Source organism: Trachypithecus francoisi, unplaced genomic scaffold (genome assembly GCF_009764315.1).
Source record: "Trachypithecus francoisi isolate TF-2019V2 unplaced genomic scaffold, Tfra_2.0 Lachesis_group7, whole genome shotgun sequence".
Classification (NCBI taxonomy): Eukaryota; Metazoa; Chordata; class Mammalia; order Primates; family Cercopithecidae; genus Trachypithecus; species Trachypithecus francoisi.
This window is the reverse complement of record NW_022681472.1, coordinates 87,204,268-87,221,447: the sequence shown is the minus strand read 5'-3', so window position 1 is coordinate 87,221,447 and position 17,180 is coordinate 87,204,268. Positions and strand designations below refer to the sequence as shown.

General features: G+C 42.2%; 1 protein-coding gene across 1 annotated transcript in view; it reads left to right on the top strand.

Annotated features, from left to right (window-relative positions):
- The window catches only part of HHLA1 (HERV-H LTR-associating 1), a 39,686-nt gene that overhangs the window by 19,877 nt on the left and 2,629 nt on the right, over nucleotides 1–17,180 (top strand). Inside the window, exons 10-15 of the mRNA XM_033202757.1 lie at nucleotides 444–692; nucleotides 3,479–3,724; nucleotides 4,896–4,964; nucleotides 5,343–5,417; nucleotides 10,262–10,415; nucleotides 15,587–15,669. Of these exons, the coding sequence (XP_033058648.1) occupies nucleotides 444–692; nucleotides 3,479–3,724; nucleotides 4,896–4,964; nucleotides 5,343–5,417; nucleotides 10,262–10,415; nucleotides 15,587–15,669 (876 nt within the window). The remainder of the gene's footprint in view (nucleotides 1–443; nucleotides 693–3,478; nucleotides 3,725–4,895; nucleotides 4,965–5,342; nucleotides 5,418–10,261; nucleotides 10,416–15,586; nucleotides 15,670–17,180) is intronic.

Here is a 17,180-nt window from a genome sequence, read left to right as displayed (position 1 = left end):
TTTTCAAGCCGTTTCTGTCTGGAAGCTTCTGATTCCCCCAAATTTCACTTTTGGCTTTTAGTTGTATCCATAAGGCATATGAAGGAGACTAATTCCTCTTCCAGGGACATGTACCAGAATCCTGGAGTGGCTGAGGGCTGGAGGTGGAAGAAAGGCTCTGACAGGGGTCAGGATCTGTTCAGGAAACATAGCAAATGCCTGATACTTTTAAGCTTGAGAGCTTTGCATTCTGTTCAGTGTGATTCATCACAGACTTTTTTACAAATTGGTAGTTTATCTTAATTTGAATTCAAGGGGAAATACTTCTTTTGGTTTTATTTGATGCTGTTCAGAGAAAGGTTTGAATCTCCACATTCAGTATATTTGCTGTCCAATGACCTTTCAATTCTTTTATGTCCAAAGTGTCAAGCATGTTAAAGTTACCATTGACTGCCTCCCTGAAGGTGCAGCTACCAGGGGAACTGCCAGGACTTCAAAGCCCACAACCAAAAGCCAGAAAACACTACCAAGTACAAGCCCCCGACACTGGGCCCAGAGCACACCCTGGGCATCTGCTCTGAGAACCTCTCCCTGGATAAAGACAGCTGCTCCTTCAGAAAGAGGGGAGACCCTGAGCACAGACAGGCCTCCTGAGCTTCCTGCCAGGGCCACGGCCACATGGGTCAGTGCCTCCCATACTCTCCCAGCTTTGGGTAAGATGCATTCTCACCCTTTCCTCCCCTTTGCTGTGTCTGGCTCCTGTTCCCTCTAGGCTCGTATATATATATGCAAAATCCTTACCTCAATCCCTTCTCCATCAATGAAGCTACACTTCCGCTTACTTAAGTAACAGATCTATGTGAGCCAGTATGGGTTCTACAAGATCAAGCAAAGGCAGAAAATACCATTGACATAATGTACTTCTAATATGTATTTTGATGACTTTTCATTCTGAAATAGTTTAAGACTCACAAAGAGTTGCAAAAATAATATACAGAGTTTCCCAGTACCCTTCACCCAGCCTCCTTCAATGCTACTGTCTTATGTTATCACAGTACATTGTGGTAAAAGTATTTATATTTCAGCAAAGCATTTCGCGATATCGCTCCCGAAATTCACATGAAATGGTGAAGTGAAGTCAATATTTTACGGCATGGTTAGTTCAGTCTGTAACTGGTTTGATAATGATGCCAAAAATATGTCAATGACTTGACGCCAGTGGGAACGCTGCCGCCAGTGGCCTGCAGGAGGCTCCTGCCTCCCCAGCATCTTGAGTACATGATCAGCAGTGTCATCACTAAAGACACAAAAGGCGTGGTTATCTTATTTTTCCTATTTGGAAATAATATAAAATGGAGGTAGCTCATTAAGAGTCAATATTTTCTCAGTGGATTCCAACAGTGGACCCACTGAGACAATATTGTCATCAGAATTCGTTCATTCAGTTATCAGAATTCATTCATTCAGTTATCAGAATTCATTCATTTATTTACTCATCAAAACACATTTCCTTCCAGACACTAGGCTAACTGTTAAAAACACAGCTCTATAAATGTTCTCTTTCCTGAGCTCTTAGACCTAGGAGAGAGCCCAGGCAAGTGAACCAGTAGTCATGATCCAGCCTACAAAGAACTATTGTACACAGAGAGCACAGAGAGGGCTCCTACTCCAGCAGAGAGGAGACACAGGCTTCCCTAAGAGATAAGAATTGATAGGTGTCAGCAGCCTAGGAAACAAGGATGACTGGGTGGTGTAGAGGAAAAGAAATCAACTCCGTTAAATAGAAAAACACATTTACTGCAGAAAATTAGCACAATAGCTGGTATCATGACAATTATACAAAATCAGAAAACTTTCCAGGATAATATGACAAAAACTTGTGATTTCTAATCACAAAAAAAAAAAAATCATAAAATGCCTACCTATAATCCTACAAGGAGAGATGCTGGTTTTATACAAAGAAAACTACGAAATTTTCATGAGAGTAATAAAGGAGTATTTAAATGAAGAAATACACCATGTTCTGGTTGAGAAATCTGAGTATTTTAAAGAAAGCAACTGTCCTCAACGTAAGTTATAAACGTAAAATCCTTCAATAGAATTCAGTTTTGTAAAACTTGAAAAAACTGACTTTAATTTCTACTATGTTAATAAACAGGTAAGAACATCCAACAATTTTTTAAAAGGTCAAAGAGAGACATGGATGCAGCTGGAATCCATCATTCTTAGCAAACTATCACAAGAAGAGAAAACCAAACACCGCATGTTCTCACTCATAGGTGGGAACTGAACAATGAGATCACTTGGACTCGGGAAGGGGAACACCACACACTGGGGCCTATCATGGGGAGGGGGGAGGAGGGAGGGATTGCATTGGGGAGTTATACATGATATAAACGTCATGCACATGTACCCTAGAACTTAAAGTATAATAAAAAAATAAAAATAAAATAAAATAAAAAAAAAAGAGGGAAGATCCTTCCTTCCTTCCTTCCTTCCTTCCTTTCCTCCCTCCCTCCTTCTCTCCTTTCCTTCCTTCCTTTCTCCCTCCCTCCCTCTCTCTCCCTCTTTCTCTTTCTTTCTTTCTCTCTCTCTCTTTCTTTCTTCCTTCCTTTCTTCCTTTCTTTCTTTCTTTCCTTCCTTCCTTCTCCTTCTTTCCTTCTTTCCGTCTTTCCGTCTTTCCGTCTTTCCGTCTTTCCTTCTTTTGAGATAGACTCTTGCTCTGTTGCCCAGGTTGGAGTGCAGTGGCTCAATCTCTGCTCACTGCAACCTCTGCTATCCAGGTTCAAGCGATTCTCCAGCCTTAGCCTCCCAAGTAGCTGGGATTACAGGCACCTGCCATGATGCATAGTTAATTTTTTTGTATTTTTACTAGAGCTGGGGTTTCACCATATTTGCCAGGTTGGTCTCAAACTCCTGACCTCAAGTGATCTGCCTGCTTCTGCCTCCCAAAGTGCTGAAATTCCAGGCATGAGCCAAGGATTTGTCTTAACTAATAACAATCCTGTGATGTTGGAGGGCAGGTATTATTATTAATACTGGTATCCTCATTTTCATGAGGAAGCTAAAAGGAGTTAAGCAATTTGCCCCAAAGTTCACATTATGGAAGAGACAGAGGCACGACTAATCTGTTTGGATCTCCTCACCTCAGACCCCGCAATCTTTTCACTATGTCACATGACTAGAAATGTATTAAATCAATTTGAGAGACAACTAACTGACCCCCAAACACACATGGCTGGGGCTCCTAGAGATTCAGAGGGGTGTGTGTGTGTGTGTGTGTGTGTGTGTGTGTGTATTCATTGGTGCTCAGGAAAACAATGCTTATTGAGGTCCATTTGTTTCAGTTCAGAGTAAAGTTTAAGCCCCTGGATTATCTATATTACAGGTGCACATTGCATTTGCCCTTTGGTAAGGTTTCAATGTCTCGACAATTTCATATCTGAATCAAAGTGGTCAAGCATGTCAGTACCCTGTTACTATCACTTTGAATGTGCAGCTACCAGGAGGGTGGCCAGAACTCAGTGGGTGACAGTTGACAGACAGACATGGGCTTCCACATCGTCCGTGCCCTGGCCTCAGATCATCGGTGAGAAAAAACCTGGAGGGTCTCCCTGGGAAACTCGTTCTCCCCCACCGACTACTGCAGGGGCCGAGGAAGCCATGTACACTACTAGCCTTTTGGCGCCTCCTGCTGGGATGATGGCCACAACTGGCAGCCTATCCCAGGACAGCCCTACCTCAGGTAAGACAGGGTACTCACTTCTACCTCTCCTGTTTTAAATTAAAGTTAGCATTGTCTGTTTTGATAACCTTTCTAAATTTTTGGAATATAACACAAACATACAGAAAACTAGGAAAACGTAAGTAATATAATTAACGATTATGAAGCAAACTCTTCCTTCTCCTTTCCTTTGCCCTACCTCTTTGTTCCCATCTGTAGATGAATGAAAGCTCCTTCTTTCATTCCCCTGTTCCTCTCTCTTTTATGTAATCCCACTCCCCAATTTCTTCTCTTTTTCCCTGTTTCATTGTCCATTAACAAGCCATATGACAACTACAATGGATGGACCCGGGCCTGAAATTCCAGGCATGCACCCTACCTGCTGCTCAGCCTCACCTTGCCCCTCCACCATCCTCCTCTAGACTCCAGCCACAGCACACTGCTAGCTGCCCACGTCTCCTGGTCTTTATATATGCACTTTGTTGTGCCTGCAAAGCCCACTCTCATCCAGACCTGCTGTGCTGCTTGACTCAGCACACCTGCCCCAGCTGAACTGGGTGTCCATCACCTGTGCCGCAGCTGTTTCTCAGCCTCACCTCTTTCCTTCCACTTAGCCATATGAGGGCCTGCTTGAGCTTCTCTCTCACTCATCTCCTACAAGGAGACTGTATTGCTGGTTTTGCCAGATGCCAGAATCTTAACAGCAAGGATCAAGTCCTGAAGTGACCCTTAAACTAAGGCTTCATGAACATGATATGAAAATTGTCGAACTGAGCCCATACTCTCTCATGAAAATGACAGGCAATTTATCTGGAATGGGATGGAGCAAGGTGTATACTAAGACTCAAATGAATGAGAAGCAACTCATTTTTTCTTTGCCCAGGAGCACCCACATTGGACATTTCCTGTACAACACCATCGCTCTCCTGTTCCGTGTCACCATACCTTACCAATGTTAGCTGGTTTCCAATGGTACCCATCATGCTGTATCACAGCCATGATGAAATTTTCCATTTCCTTTCTCACACTCGATTGTGGGTTCTATTCCTTACTCATCTCTGCTTCTTAAAGCCCTGCCTGGTACCTGGCTTAACCAACATTCGTTGGATAGGGCAGGATTGGTGGCCCTGGTCCTCTTCTCCCTCAGGGCCCCCTAGAAGAAATGCAGGCTCACCTCTCTCTCATCTCCCAGGAGCATTCACCCATGGCACACAGACTCCGAGTCCAACCAAGGCAACAGCCCCCAGAGATCCACAAACAGGTGAGAATGCACAGCGGGAAAGAGAAACTCCATACAGAAGTGAGAGTATGGGGGGCGGGGGATGGGAGGGGCGGGAAGCTTGGGGACAAGGGCGTGGTGGGATGGGGTACCAGTAAGCAATCTAAGCAAGTTATTGCACTTTGTTGTTTCCTGCATGAAAAGAGTTAGGAGAACTAGTTTATAAGCCTTGCCATGCTGCTAAATTGCCGTGTGGTCTTGCATAAATCACTTCCCCTTTTTTGGCTATCATTTCCCTATAGATTTCAAGAATTACTTATCTTTAAGTTATAAATTTATAAGTTATAAATTTCTTGATGTGTGTATCACCCATGGTAATTCCATTCTGACTTCTGGAAGGGCCATTCTTGCCCTTTGCAGGTGATCTCTCTGCAGAGTGGCCATTCACCCCTGGGGAAGAGCCAGTCCTGGTCCCAAGACCCCATCAAGTTTCAAGTGAGTACCAGTGCCCAGTCATTACTATTGCTTGTGTTTATTTTGAACAAGGTCATGTAGTAGAACAAAGAGAGGTTTGTTTGGTAAATTTAGAATCAGACTCCTGGGATTCAAATCTTAGCTCAGCCATTTACTGGTGAGGTGGCCTCCAGTACTCAACTTCCAGGATTCAGTTCCCTCAACTGTAAAGCAAGAATAATTGCAATTTTTGTGGGCACTAAAAATGCCTGTTTTTTTTTTTTTTTCTTTCCCACAAGATTTTGTATTAAGTAAGATAATGTTTGTGGACATGGTTTGGAAGTATAGAGCTCTGTAGAACTTAATTCAATCAACTTTTATCTAGTGACTGTCTGTTGGGCAGCATGCTGGGCACTTTGCAAACAGAAGCTGCTCTTGCAGTGAGCAGGGTTGATAGCAGTGAAGGAGGAAGGAATGAAAAAGATGACTCCAAAATGCAACTTCATTTGCTGGGTGTGATGTCCTGTTGTTCTGTGTTAAGGGATACCCTACCCTTTCCATCCCTGCACAGTTAATTCTCATGGATCTAGAAAAAGACCATTTCCTGGGTCTGTAGCTCTGTTTCCAGAACTCCTGACAGAGGCTGAGGACTTGAGTTACTGTGGTTTTTGATGCATTTTTCCAACTTTTGGACATCTCACTCTCCTCTTTTCTGTTGAGCCAGTTTCCATAAGAAAGAAATGGATACAAAGTGAGTGCTTCAAAGCTGCTTGAGTCCTCAGGCTCCTCCCACTCCTGAATACCTTTGTACACCAGCTCCTGGACCATCCAGTCATATGTCAACAGGGCATTATTAAACTGCTGGACCCTGCCTCCTCTCCTTTTTCATGTCACCTTAGATCTGCCCCAGCCTTACTCTCAGCCTGCAGTGAATAGTGAATGAACCTTTCAGACACAAAGATGTGATTGTGCTACTAAGGAAATTATATCCCTTTTCTCCCAGGAGTTCTAAAGAAACACAGTGGTGCAGATGGAGGCAGTTGTGAGACCGAGTTTTAGAAAACAGGATGACTATATCTATATCTATGTCTATATTGGTGTCTGTATCCATAGCTATATCTATATCTGTATCTATATCCATGTGTCTATAGCTATCTGTATAGGTATATCTATCTATCTGTCTCTCTTGTTAGCTCTCTTACCTAATAGGTATTTACCATATCTATCTATTAATCTACCCACTCCTCTGTCATCTAACTAATAGATATTTATCCAAGCTATCTATCCATCCATCCTTTAATCAACCCACCTATCCATCCATACCTATTTATCTATCTAGTTATCATTATTTCTTTTTTTTTTTTTTTTTTTTTTGAGACGGAGTCTCGCTCTGTGGCCCGGGCTGGAGTGCAGTGGCCAGATCTCAGCTCACTGCAAGCTCTGCCTCCCGGGTTCACGCCATTCTCCTGCCTCAGCCTCCGGAGTAGCTGGGACTACAGGCGCCCGCCACCTCGCCCGGCTAGTTTTTTTTGTATTTTTTAGTAGAGACGGGGTTTCACCATGTTAGCCAGGATGGTCTCGATCTCCTGACCTCGTGATCCGCCCGCCTCGGCCTCCCAAAGTGCTGGGATTACAGGCTTGAGCCACCGCGCCCGGCCGTTATCATTATTTCTTAACTTCCATATCATAGATATTTACCTATCCATCTGTCATCTATCTATCCACCTATGTAATGAAAAATACAATTGTAAATTAAAGGGGTTCTGGCATTTCTCAGTAACTTATTCTGTTCATCCAAAAAAAAAAAAATCATACCACAGAGTATTTGGCATCCACTCATTCATCCATTTAATAAATATGTATTGAGCTCCTACTGTACTGCTAGGCACTATGCGAGGCCTACTTTTACTTTCTCTTCACAATAATTCTGCAGGAGAGGCAATATCTCATTAAGGAATTATGGTAAGTTCTACATATAAAAGGAGACTACATTTGACCCCAGATCTAATTTCAAAGCTTGTGCTTATTCCACACCTCTGTGTCACCTTTCCCAAGATATGCCATATGTGGGGGGTGGGGGGAAGCTGCAGTTGAGAAAAAAAAAGTGGCTAGATTCTTAAGAGAAGCAGAAACTGCTATGTATATCCAGAGAGAAAGAGATTACCTTCAGGTGAGGGGATGGTTCAAGAGTTTATTGATTAGGAATGTGGCATCTGAACAACGTGCATTCTAAGCAAAGGCATAGCTCAAGCAAAGGCACTATACCTTAAAAGGACTGATGCTGAAGGTGAGGGTAGTGTGGAATGAGGCTAGAGAGGTAGCAAAGAGTGAGATTAACAGGGCTTTGTCACCATGTCAAGGAGTGTAGAATTCTGAGGCAAGTGAGAGTAATGGGATCAGATTTGCGTTGCAGAAAGGTTTCTCTGACTGCAGAATGGGGAAGAACAGGAGAGGCTGGGAGCAGGGAACCTTGCGAGGTGACTATTGTGCTAATGATGGCCAGTGGTGATGGTGACTGGAAAGTGGAGGTGACTGTGTGGATAGGGAGACTTGGATGATATTTAGGAGATAGAACCCAAGAGGATGGTGGAGTGAGCCCAGGGGGGAACCAAAAATCATGCCCAAGTTTGAGCAACTGAGTGGATATCCCAAGTGTCATTTCCTGAGTTAGAGAAGGATGGATGGGATGGGATGGGGCAAGGGGCATGGAAATCAAACCTTGGAAATGTTAATTATCTTCAAGTAGTGAAGTGTGATGGTTATGAGCACAGGCTTCAGAGTCAGACCTTACTGGAGTTACTCTCTGTTGCAATAACTGATACAACTGCAGAATTACTCAGACCCTCTGTGTCCTCTTCTGTATACTTCTAATTTCTACTTTACAAGATTTATGAGAATTAGATAAAATAATGTATGGAAAGATTTAGGAGAGTGTCTGATATGTAGCAACTGCTCAATAACTGATAGAGAAAAAGTTGGGGCACATTGATGCAAATTGATCAATGTTCTGGAGGGTTTATGTTCTAGTTAACTCAGAATAAAGTATTTTCTTTCTACCCTTTTAAAAAGTCCTCTGCTAACATTATGAGCCCCTTCTCCACTTAAATAAATATATTACTGGCCAGGTGTGGTGGCTCACACTTGTAATTCCAGCACTTTGGGAAGCTGAGGTGGGAAAATTACTTGAGCCCAGGAGTTTCAGACCAGCCTGGGCAATGTAGCAAGAAATCTCTACAAGAAACAAAAAATAAAAATAAGTAATTACTGATAAATTATAATTTTGAAAAATGTTCAAACATGACAGAATAATATTAAATGAACACATGTCAACATGTCAGAGATATTATTGAATTCATTAAATAATGAGGAAAACAGAAAGATGTGAAGATTGGTTCAATGTGGAATTTGAGGGAAAAAGATTTATGTAGTCAGTCAAAGGAATTCTCAAATGAATTGATATCCCACAGCAATAAACTCTTTTTTTTTTTTACTGGACAAAAATCAATTGCACCTCTACCAGACAAAATTCATTTACATTGCTATGGACAGAAATCATTAGCATTGCTCTTAGACAAGAATTATTTATATTGCTATCAGTTAACATCTACCTCTTGATAGTTGTAAAATCACCCATTCAATAGAAAGTCAATTAATGGTGCACAATTCTTTTTACCCAGACAGTCCCCAGAGAGTCTGCTAGACAACAACCAAAACTGCATTAAAAGGCTATTCAGTAATCCTTTTTGTTCATTTCCAGGTTTTAGATAATTTTTCCTGATAGTGATTAGTGAACCTTTGTTGGAAGATTATTAGTAATATTGTAATAAAACCTTCTAGTCCCTAGAAAGTAAGCTCTGTGAGAGGAAGGCCCTTTTTCTTCTTATTCATTGTGGTAGCTCTAGTGGCTGTCAACAGTGCCTAGCTTGCAGTGGAGCTCAAAACATTTTTAATAAATAGTAATAATTGCTATTATTTATTGTTTGTTTCATGCCAACAACTTTGCAATATGCAATATACTTTAAATAAATGGTCTCATTTAATCCTTCCAGTCATCCTATATGATAGGAATGGGTCTTCCTATTTTCCAATAAGGAAATGTAGGTATACCCATAGGTGGCTTTCTGAGCCTCAGCAGATCCCAATGATTTGGAATTTTTATTAAAAATAATTTGTTCTCTCCTTCTTTTATCTTTGGCCTTCCTTCTCCTAAAAACTAAAAATTAAACAACACTGAAAAATCTGGTTCGCGGAAACATAATTAACTTTTACTTGATGGAAACAGAGAACTCACAAACTCAGAGCCTGACTCTCCAGTGACCCAGCATGCCAGTCTCATCTTTCAACCTGCCCTTCCTTCTTTCCTTCTTACACTCATATACACATGCACATGCACACACATGCTCACGCACAGGCAAACACATATCCATATGCTCTCACATGCATGCACATATACACACACATGCACCCTGTGCACACACATGCATATACATACTTCATACCCCCTGTACTCAAAGTTTTCTCCAATCCCCCTCAGCAAGTCATCCCCTTGCATCATGCAGAGTCATTGTATGCTCTGTCCCTTACATCAGAAATGTCCTCCACCTGATGCATTTCTGTTCAACGTCTTAGATCTCTGTTTAATATTTGCTTCTCAGTGAAACTATCTGTTTTCCTCCAGGAACTTGATCACCACCTTCTTTCCACCTGTCTCTTAAAACGCCACAGTAGCTTTATTGGGTAATGGTGAGGAATGCTATGTTTACCTGACTGTCTCAGAGCTACCTGAGATCAGGACAAGACTATATTCACCTGGTGCAGGGCTTAACAAAGAGAAGATACTTGCTAAACTCTTACTGATTTGATTGGTCTGGGATTGCATCTTCTAGGGTGTCCTCAGCCGCTCTTCAAGGTGGGAGCCATGGCTGCCGCTCCTCTCACCCTGGCTATTCAGAGGCTCAATCTGTGCCTGATGGAGCTGTGCCACTTCTTCCAGCAGTGCCTCTGCATGGGCCAGAGGAGTCCCAGGACAGAGGACATGAGGTAACCTGGCCTAGTGGCTTCTTTTCAGGTCCAATGTTTATAGTTTTTATTTTGTGTGGCTTTTCTGCAGGCCACAAGGCAGTCAGGCAATAAGCAATCCACAGACAGGTGGCAGGGGGTACCTCAAGGAAAGGGACTCTCCAGTGAGTCCTTTACTAGACAGTCACATCCTTGAGATTCGTGATGGAATCTCGTTCATAGCTGGTCCCCAGAACCAAGTGCAGTGCCTGACACAATAAGTATAATCGAGTTTAGTTGAATTGAAGTTGAGTTGAGTTGAGTTGAGTTGAGTTGAGTTGAGTTGAATTGGAGTTGTGATGAGTTGAGCTGTGTTGGAATTGAGACGACTTGAGCTGTGATGAGTTGAGATTACTGCAGTTGTGATGAGTTGAGCTGAATTGAGTTGTGATGAGACGAATTGTGTTGAGATGAGTTGAGTTGAGTTGTAATGAGTTGAGATGAGCTGAGTTGTGTTGAGTTGGGATGACTTGAGTTATATTAAGTTCAGATGACTTGAGTTGTGATGAGTTGAGCTGTGATGAGATGAGTTGAGTTGAATTGTAATGAGTTGAGATGAGTTGAGCTGTGTTGGGTTGAGATGAGTTTGAGTTAAGTTGAGTTGTGTTGAGTTTAGATTAATTAAGCTATATTGAGTTGTGTTGTGTTGAGTTAAGTTGACTTGTGTCATGTCAAGTGGAATTATGGCAGAGGATCTTGAGTGGTTCTTTAATCCAAATGCCCTCAGCCTGGTGAGATTTGCTAGGAGAGAATAATTAGAAGATATGTCTATCTAAATTCCAGTTCTTTCATAAATCCCTACCAATCACCCACCAGCAAAATAAGTTGGAAAACTTACTGTTTTATATTAAGAAGGTCTAGGCATGGACATTTTCTGTCCTACAATGCTGACATACTGTTCTTTCTTCTGGGATTTATTCTTGGCTGTAAGCCCAAAACTAAATTACCTAGATGAATACTCCTGCTCCAGTGGTCTGGGTACCAATCTCTCATGTCTTTAATGTTATTTTCAAAGACTACTCTCAAGATCCATTAGCTTTTAAAATTTCTGCCTTGGAGTCTCAAGCCCAGGTGGGCAGCCATTTTACATGACCCCTTTCCAGTTGTAATCTTTGATCCCCCAGTCAGTACGAACATTTCCTCCACTCACAGAGGGCAATAAGCAAGACCCACAGGCCCAAAGCACAGGTTTATTCTAAAAAAACTTACACACAATACTTTCTGTATTGTCTAGGATAAGCCCACTTTAGGATATCTTTTACTCACTAACTTAACCAACAACATGTATTGGGTCTCTGCTGTATATCTGTGATGCTCTGTGCTAAGCCATGGGATCTAAAGATGAATCAGAAATAGCCTCAGAAACTGAGGCTTTCATAGTTGGAAGGAAGAAGTGGTCATAAACACAAATCAAAATACAGCATTACAGGTAATAGAACCAAGTCACATAACCAGGCAAAAACGTGTTAATCATATCCCGTTGGAAAATATCACATTTGAAAACATTCATATTGCAAATAATGGCTGAATGAATCAATGAAAAAGACATACATTTTCAGAGAGAAGTTTGAGTTTACATTTAGAGCAATGAAGCACCTGTTTGCTTGGGCTTGTCCCTTCTTTTCTGTGTATTTTCACTGACGAGTAAATTTTTCCATAAACTCATACACTGAATATAGGCCAAGAATACTAGAGTAGGGGAGATGGCATTACTTAGTATGTTTGTTGAACATAGGCTCTGTGATTTAAAAAAAAAAAAAAAACACTGGTGGGAAAGTTGGCAATGTAAAAAGACAAATTTCAAAGCAGCTGCCAAGTGCTGAGCCGGCTTGAATAACATGCTATGGGATCCCAGGAGAAATAACTAATAGGGTTTTATGGAGGAATAGGAGTTTCCCAGGCAAAAGAAATAGCATCTGCAAAGATGGAGTGATGGGCAGCCTGGAGCATCTAAGGACCACTGAGATGTTCAATGTAGCTGCAGCAAAGATAGGAGACCAAGTCTCTGGCATGTCCCTATTCAGGACTACCTTGCCTTTTAAGCACCTGGGTCACCTATTACATGCTCTCTTTGACTTACACTCTAGAGCTCCATCTGTCCCTTCTCCAAGCTTTCTACTCTCTTCTTGTTCAGAGTAAATAAAACAGCATTCTTGAAGTCCAGCCCTCTAAATCCTGTCCATTTTTAAACTGAGATACTCTAAACTCCCATTCTCTTCACATCATCTCCCTCCCAGGGTCATCTCTTGAAATCTTTCTTATTTAGGGTCCCCAGAACCATTCTTGGGGCACACTCCTTGGAGAATAACAAAGCTGCAGTCCCTGGTGACTTACAAACTGCTACCTCAGGCCCCAGTCAAGTGTCCATGGCTCCTCCTCTATTCAGGCTGCTGCTGACTCCACAGTGCATGCAGCAGCTCTGTTCTGCTAGGAATTTAGATGGGCATACCTACAAGGGGCTGGTATAATAATGGGTGCTTCAACACTAGTTTCAGCTCATCCTAACCATGGCGTTGCTGCTTAAGTCTGCCCTGAAGAACAGAAGATGAACAAAATAGGCCACCTTAACAACTAATTTTCTTCTAACCATCTAGCCTTTTCCACAAGGAAATGCCTTCTCCAGTCCATGTGAGGAATACATATTCTTGTTATGAACAGGATTTTGACTCCATCCCCTGTAAGTAATAACCATGGGCATTTATCTATTGCTCATTTACCACTTGCAGGTGATGCCTCTGCCAGGAAACTTGGGGATGGGACATGTCGTGTTTAAATAGTTTCTCTCCTGATCATAGAGGCAAGATTCCCATTCATCCTGAGAGCCGTGTACCCTCTCAAAGTGAATTCAGGCACAGAATGGCAGCTTTTTGGCTCATGAAGGTGTGGGTCATGTTTCTGTGGTTGCTGCAACTTAAATCCTGGTCTCACACTTGGCAGTTTCACAGAGCATCTCAGTTTAGATGATGTAGTCCATGTAGCAATATGAACTTCTGAAGCAGATCATGTCCCAAAATTGCTTGATATCTTCTATCACAGAAGCTTTCTAAGAAGTTTTGTTGCTGTTGTTAGAAAGTATGACTTGCAGATTGTTACACTAGCTAAGAAGGAATAGTATTCGACCATAGAACCAAGGCCCCCAAAGCTAGTAGGTAGCTTAGTGTGCTATAGAGAGGGCAGGGCTTGAAGCCAGGCAGGCCTGGGTTTAAATTTAGTCTCTGCCACTTACAAGCTATGTGGTCTCCAGTTAGTCATTCAATCTCTGGACCTCAGTTTGTTCATCTGCAAAATGGGTATGGTCCTGCCTACATTCTAGGCCACATGTTGCACAACTCCAGGAACACCATTCATATAAAAGAGTAGCACCATTATTACTTATATTGACAGTGTTGTGAGAACAAGATGAAATGAAATGAAATAATGTATCGAATTGTTCCTGCACGGTACCTGGAACGCTGCGCTCGATGGTTGCTGATTAAGACACTGTTGTGCTTGCTGTCTCGTTCACTCCCACAGCCAAGTGAGAATCCCACTGCTATCACACTTGACGTGTTGTAACTGTGCTAACCAGATATCTAGTGGCCATGTCACCTGTTGAGTTGGCCAACCTTGACATCCTGTCTCTGGAACTTTGGAAAGGTCTCCATAAGAGTACAGGTTGTAGGCTCACAAAAAGCATCCTGCATGTGTTCCTCACTCACCTCTTCACACTTGGTTCCATTTCCTGCCCTTTCTCTAGTTGGTTCTTTAATGAAAGGGGGCTGACTTGTGCAAACTACCTTTCCCAGAACACGTTGCCTGTGAATTCCTGTGAATTCATCCCGTAGAAGATACTGAGAGGAGATTGGAGGGCAGTAGAAGGGAGAAACCAGGGAATTTCTCCCCCTGCCTTTCTGCTTTGGGCAATATTTCCAGGAGTGGCTCTATCTTCTCTGTGGTTCCGGTTTCCACAAGGAGTCCTCATGACAGCCTCAGCTCTGTGGTCCCCGCTGCCACCAGAGGCCATTGCCCTCTGTGCTTTGGCCACAATACTTTCTCCGTCTGTCCTTTCAGGCCTAGCAACTCCCTGTGGCTGCTAATGCGGGGTTACCACAACTTCCCCTATTGGTTCTTTCAGCCCTGTATCACTGATTCACCATATTAAAGTCCCTCTATAGAACCACCAAGTCCTGTTTTCCTGGCAGGGTCCTGACTCAAATATTGATCTTATTGCCTACCAGAATGGCAGTGTGTTCTGGCAGAAAGTGAGTTACTCGGGTTAAAATCCAATACTACCACCAGAAAGCCCTTGGGGAAGTCATTTAATCTTGTGCCTCAGTTGCCTCAGCTTTGCGCTTTCCTATGAATTGAGGGTGATAGGCTGTGGAAAATCTCTGCCACAAGCTTGACTTGAGCAATTAGTTGCACAACTCTCTAGGGTGTGCTAGAATCACAGAATGATAGAGACGGAAGAGAAATCAGAGAATGTTTAGCCCAACCTCCTCACGTATCAGGTGAGAGACTGAAAGAAGTGAATTCCCAGAGTCATACAATGAGCTAGCTGACACAGCCTGCACTGAAAACTCTTCTTCCTATTAATTGGGTGAGTGATCTTTTCACCACAGCCCATTGATGCAGCTCCTGCCGCCCCTGACCAAGAACAGAATGTTATTTTGCAAAGTGTTTACTGCACTAGTAATGATAGCAGCACTCCACTCTCTCTCTCTTCATCTCCCACTCAAATAAATAAGTGAACAAACAGACAAGTGTCACCAGGTATTGAGCACCTCTTGCATGCTGGGTACTGTTCAGGAACTTTACGTATGTTATCTTATCCTCATATAACCTGCAAGTATAGGTTCTATCATTGCCTTTCATTTATATATGAGGAAACTAAAGTCCAGAGAATTAAGTTATCACCCTGAAGTCGTGCATCCTAGTACGTAGTGGGGCTAGTTCTAAAAATAAGTCCTGCTGGCCCCAAAGTCTGAACTTCTTCCTACCCAGCCTTCTTTCCTATCTCTTCTCTGACACCCTTTAAAGATGGGCAGAGGGTTCCTTGCTGTGAATAACTGGCCATATAGTTCATGTTTATGTGCTTACCTTTAAAACTCTGGTTGTCTTCTAATAGCCATCACAGGATTGTCATTGCTCCTTGCTCTGATTTAAATCTTTAGATACTGTCTTGAAAACTATTCCTGGTTTCTGAAGAATGCAACATATATCTGTCAGAGGATGAAAAGGGTTTCCCACTCACACAGTAAGTACACAGCTTGACTATGTTGTAATTTTGCAGTGAATGCATTACACAAAAGGGTCCTGTAACTCTGAGTGATTCCCAGATGTCCTCAGAATGCTGTAGCTCATCTAGACCTCATTAATCTGGGCAAAGAGCATCTAGGATTTTTCTTATTCTCAGCTAACAGCATGATGTTTACAATAAGGTCAAGGGAAAAACACAGCAGGAGTCAGCCTGACCAAGCACTGTTGTTCTCTGCATAAATTCGGGCAAATCTCTTAGCCACAGAGCTCCCATGTAAGCTAAAAAGACAAATAAAAATAAAACAAAGGACAACCCCCACACAAATACTGAAATTATTGACCGAAGGAAAAATGCATACAAATAATTCATGCAAAAGAAGGCACCGTGAAGTACTAGAATTTAGGTTTCATTATGGTACCTCTCTTCTTGTCCCTGGTAGCTTCAAGGCTTCATTTATTCCCAGATATTCCAGGTATCAGCTTTGTTTTTTCTTCTCACCTCTGCAAACAAAGTCCCAAAACCAATAGTTTGGCCATTTTTATCATGCCATCTACCTGAACCACTTCAAGAGACTCCGGTCTTCTAAATATCATGGCATTACATTAAACTGTATGGAAAATCCCTTCTTACTATAACCCAAATACAAGCCGGGCACTCATAGGGCTCAGTCTTGGCAATGTTTTACATTTGAACAAGCAAACAAAACAGTGTATGTAACAACCCAATATTTCCATTTGTGTCCTGAAGAATACCAGCTGGGATCCCTGGGATCCATGTCAACACTTCTTAGAAACTCTTCTTATTCTTTCTGCCCTCCACTATTTCTCACTTCTCACAAGCCATCATCTTAAAACTTCTCTTTTTATTTCATTTTTCAACTTATCACTCAGTAGCTCTCCGAAAATCAGGCTTTCTGGCTCTTCTCTGTGTTTCCATTTACCTCTTCTGCTTATTTTGCTTTCCTTCTGCCTCCATTATTTTTTTCTTTCCCAAACACAGGGTCCTTATTTCTTGCGCAAGTCCACCATCTCATCTTTCCTGTCTTCTCTTTCTATCATCACCTTCATCCTGCATGACATGACCAAAAAAAAAAAAAAAAAAGAAAAGAAAAAATACAGGCATTAAGAATGGGGATGGGGGGTAGTCAGAAATCAAAGACAGAAATCTCTTTATCTGGTATGAGGAGAGGAAATAGGAAATCTTGCAAACACATAATTCAATAGTTCTTTTGTCCTCGCCACATTAAAATCTCTGTGCACACAACATATTACATTTACTGAACAACTTATTAATGAGTTTAAATTAGCCTCGTACAAGCTGTAGAGATGTGTTAGATACAGCTGGGTTTTGGAAAAGAGCACTGGGCAGTGAATGGAGAAATAGGGGCTGCTCCGCACTCAACTTTGCTGCTAACTAGCAATGGGGTCTTGCACGAGTCCTTTCCACCCTCTGAGACTCACCCCTAGTGACCCCTGTCCGGCGCCCTGCCCCACACTTGCTCTCTGGAA